The sequence below is a fragment of the Elephantulus edwardii genome, unplaced genomic scaffold, assembly GCF_000299155.1.
Source record: "Elephantulus edwardii isolate Elephantulus edwardi_28Jun2011 unplaced genomic scaffold, EleEdw1.0 scaffold00244, whole genome shotgun sequence".
Taxonomy (NCBI): Eukaryota; Metazoa; Chordata; class Mammalia; order Macroscelidea; family Macroscelididae; genus Elephantulus; species Elephantulus edwardii.
In genome coordinates, this window is record NW_006399994.1 from 2029863 (window position 1) to 2034330 (window position 4468).

General features: G+C 34.6%; 1 protein-coding gene across 1 annotated transcript in view; it reads left to right on the top strand.

Annotated features, from left to right (window-relative positions):
• The first annotated feature begins 916 nt into the window (after positions 1–916).
• UTP15 (UTP15, U3 small nucleolar ribonucleoprotein, homolog (S. cerevisiae)) overlaps positions 917–4468 on the top strand; it is a 15500-nt gene continuing 11948 nt past the window's right edge. Inside the window, exons 1-5 of the mRNA XM_006899032.1 lie at positions 917–1086; positions 1860–1895; positions 2072–2256; positions 3191–3369; positions 3814–3939. Coding sequence (XP_006899094.1) covers positions 997–1086; positions 1860–1895; positions 2072–2256; positions 3191–3369; positions 3814–3939 — 616 coding nt within the window. The 5' untranslated portion in view covers positions 917–996. The remainder of the gene's footprint in view (positions 1087–1859; positions 1896–2071; positions 2257–3190; positions 3370–3813; positions 3940–4468) is intronic.

Consider the following 4468-nt stretch of genomic DNA (forward strand, 5'->3'; position numbering starts at 1 on the left):
GTATTGCCATGGGAAAGTCTGCTGTTAGGCACCTCTCCAAAGTACTTAAGAGCAGTGGTGTCTCTTTGGAGAATAAGGTGCATCTGATATAGGCCATCGTCTTTGCTATCACATGTTATGCATCATAGAGTTGGACAGTGACTAAGGAGGATAGGAGAATTGATGCCTTTGAGCTGTGGTGCTGGAGAAGAGTATTGAGGGTACTATGGACTGCTAGGAAAACAAACAGATTCATCCTGGAAAGGGTCAAACCGGGCTGCTCCTTGGAGGCAAGGATTCTAAGGCTCCGTCTAACATACTTTGGGCATGTTATAAGGAGGAACTGGTCCTTGGAGAGGGACATCATGCTTGGTAGGGTTGAGGGACAGCGCAGAAGGCCCCCTATGAGGTGGATTGATTCAGTGACTGGGGTAATTGGGATGGGTGTGTCGGAGACTGTGCGATTGGCACAGGACAGAGCAGAGGTCAGGGATGTTGTACATAGGGTCGCTATGAGTCGCAAGCGACTTGATGGCACATATAACAACAACATAATTTTATAACTGCAATTATGTGCAATTGTGGGGGAATTTTTTTTTTTGCTTAAAGGGAAGCTCTGTGACAATGTGCTTCTCTCTGTTTTGACAACCAGAAGATCAACCAGATTAGTTAACTGTTACGAACTGGTTGGTCAGATGTGAGAAAATTTGTCTACAGCCTCTGGGTGCAGATGAACAGACTAGTATGGCAGTCCTGATCTATATTCTTCCTGTTTCTTTTAGATTATCTCTTATGGGTTGCTATTAGATAGCTTAGTGGTCACTAATCTAAAAGTTGTCACACAGCCTTTTATTAAAGTGAAAATTACACACATTATTATTTGGGTATGGTTACCATATATATATACACACATATGTCTGTGATTGTTTTTTCAGGGTTAAGACAGAATTTCTCTGATTATTTCCAATTCTACTCCAAACTGCTGATCCTTGGACAGTAGTGCAATTATAAGACATCATGGCTGGTTATAAGCCTGTAGTTATTCAGACTTATCCTGTACTTGGTGAAAAAATCACCCAAGATACCCTGTATTGGAACAACTATAAGGTAAGTATTAAAGAAGTGCCTCGTAGAAAGTAGATGATTAATAGCAAATTTTACAGTTTGAATTTCATACAAGTAGGGTTTTTACCTTCTGTTTACTTATAAGGAGGGAAATAGCTATAAGCTTGCTGAAGAACAATTGGGTAATATTTTTTATTATTTAAAAACAAAACATACTCTCTTTGATCCTGTAGTCTCAGCTTAGAAATTGTTTAAAATACTTCCCCAAATATGCTGAGATGGATAAATGAAAATGTCATTTGAAGTGTTTGTAATGCTATGAAAACTTTGTATATTATCACAAAACCTTGAAATGAATGAGAAATCTATTGCTCATATGATTTGTAACTTATAAGTGCTAAAAAGTAAGATGCAGAATGGCCTGTGTAGTATGACCTTTGTGTCAGGTAAAGAATGTATGGAGAGATATGTAGATATTCTGGCAGAGGCATTATTTTTTTCCTTTGAAAGGAATTACAAAAACCTTAACAAGGGAAATAAAAGAGTGGGATGTAACTTTCTGTTTGCTTTAATGGCAATAAAGATAGGCTGAGTTATTGGATTTATGGACCTTTTACTTTTCTTCATTCTTCCATATTAAATACAACTTCTTACTATTATAAAGTACAAACAGAAATGATCTTTAGGAGATTATGGCATGTTTACATTTGTTTTGCCTTTTAAGTTCTGATAATATCATGCTTTTCTCTTTCATTAAGACCCCTGTTCAGATTAAGGAGTTTGGTGCAGTGTCAAAAGTAGACTTTTCTCCACAGCCTCCTTATAATTATGCTGTCACAGCTTCCTCAAGGGTAAGGACATTATGAAGTTCTTTTTCTTTTATATAAATTCGATTTGCTACTAATCTAAGGATTATTGCTAATCTAGTCATCTGGTCAATACTGTGTTTTTATGTTATGATAGCGATGTTATGCAGTGTTTGTGCATTACTTTGTTTATAAATACTGTATCTTTTATCTTGTGCCAGATTCATATTTATGGTCGGTACTCCCAGGAACCAATAAAAACCTTTTCCCGATTTAAGGACACAGCATACTGTGCTACTTTTCGCCAGGATGGTAAACTGCTTGTGGCTGGAAGTGAAGATGGTGGAGTTCAACTTTTTGATATAAGTGGAAGGGCTCCCCTCAGACAATTTGAAGGTCACACAAAGTACGAAACAATTGATTTTTATGTTTTATTTTAAGGCTTAGCTTTCTCTGTGCTCTGAATAAAATCATAGAACAATTCTGTGAAGCTACATAGCTATTTGTTTTTCTGGTTCTTCTAAAATGGGGTTTTGGGGGTGCTACAGTCAATTTTCCTGGAGCTCATGAATTCCCTAAAATAGTATGTAGCTTTTTAGAAAGTGTTAGCCTACCTACCTAGGGAAGCTTTCATGAACACATTAATTCTGATTCAATTGAGATTATGAAAATTGATCTTAAGGCAACATCACGAGAACTGTATAGGCTTAGACTAATTTGAAAGTTCTGTTTCTGAAACCAAATTGGAAGGTAGAATTTCTTTTCTTCTTGTGTTTGTAATATTTTGTCTTTAATTAACCAGAGTAATTTTAAATTTTGTTGTCCGAATTACCAGCCTTTATTGAAATTTGCTTAGTCTCAACTAAATGATTTTTTTTAAAAATAAATTTAGAGTACTTTTATCTCATCAGTGAAATATTTAAAATAAAATAAAAATTCACTTAACATGACTTGGTGACTTGACTTTTTAGAACTTAATTTTTTTTTTAAAAAAACCCCTACACATTTTGAAATTTTAAACAATAAAGTACCTTAGCTCTAGCATTTAGAGCATGGATTTTCATTATGCAGCTAAGTGAAATTGCTAAATATTAGAAAAAAGATATTTTTAAGGCCATTGTTTACTATTAGTAATTTAAAAGTGCAGGAATTTGAAGTTTTTAAGTTGTTTAAATAATTTAAACACCTCTTTAAAAGTTTTGTTGTTTTATTTCTACCTGTAACTACTCCTTGAAACTGAGATGATTTTTAAAAATTTCCTGTGAAAACTGTTTTGTCTATATAGGAAGTGCCAGAAATACTTGGCTGAATATTTTATATATCAATCTTTGATCTTTCAGAGCAGTCCATACAGTAGATTTTACAGCTGACAAATACCATGTGATTTCTGGGGCTGATGATTATACTGTGAAGCTGTGGGATATTCCAAATGCCAAAGAAATCCTAATGTTTAAAGAACATTCTGATTATGTGAGGTGTGGCTGTGCGAGCAAACTAAACCCAGATCTCTTTGTAACAGGTGAGTGAATTCATTTTTCTATATTTTCTTGACATAGATAATTTTACTATGATACACTTCAACTAGATTTGTTTGAAAATAGCAGACTTTCTTGATGTCAGAATTACAATTGTTTTACTACCCTGGTTTCTACATAGTTATACAGCAACCAAGAACAAAAGACATGCAGTTTTTTCTTGAATTGCCTGTGCAAGGAATCTCAGGCCGTCCAGTAGGGGGCAGTAGTTTAAGATCAGCACTTGTTAGAATCTATGTAGTTTAGTTGTAGGGTGTTTCAGAAATAATTAGTGTTGCAGAGAGTTTAACAACGCTATGTGTTCTTAAATACATATGTGTTTAAAATGTCATTTAAGATTTTTCTCCTTTTAAAATTCATGCTTGGAAGGAAAATATATATATTTTTAAAATAGTGAAATGCATATCATGTAACCATTAATGTTCTAGGGTCATATGATCATACCGTGAAGATGTTTGATACACGAACAAATAAGAGTGTTCTCTCTGTTGAACATGGACAACCAGTTGAGAGTGTCCTGCTTTTTCCTTCTGGAGGTCTTCTGGTATCTGCAGGTATTTATTTTAAAAATTGTTTTTATCAATTTGGTCTTGAATCATGTATCTCTCTATCAGTTGCTGTATATATGTAATTTGTCATGTACACTTTAGGTTTTGCTGAGACAGTTGATTAAGGGGGTAGGCAAGTAGTTATCACTATCTAATGTGATCCAAGGAGTGTGCTATTTTGCAAATTCTTCATTATTTTCTTCCTCTTTTACAACTAAGGAATTAATTAATAGTTATAACTCATTTGTCCAAGGCAGATTCCACAATTGGAAGACTTGTGTTGTTTATATTTACCCTGTGCCCCCTTGTTTGATGCTAGAGATCTAGGTCTTTGTTCCTATATTCTATTTGAGAGAACTATGAGAATTTTTTAAAATGCAGGCTCTTTCAGACCTAGACTCAGACTTGGCTTTTTTTTTTTTTAATTAATTTAGTTTGTTTATTTTTCATTTCAATGAACATCTACAGAGATTTTGGAATTCCATTCATTCATTGTTGCACCCTTCTCCCCTCACAAACCCCTCCCCCTACCCCA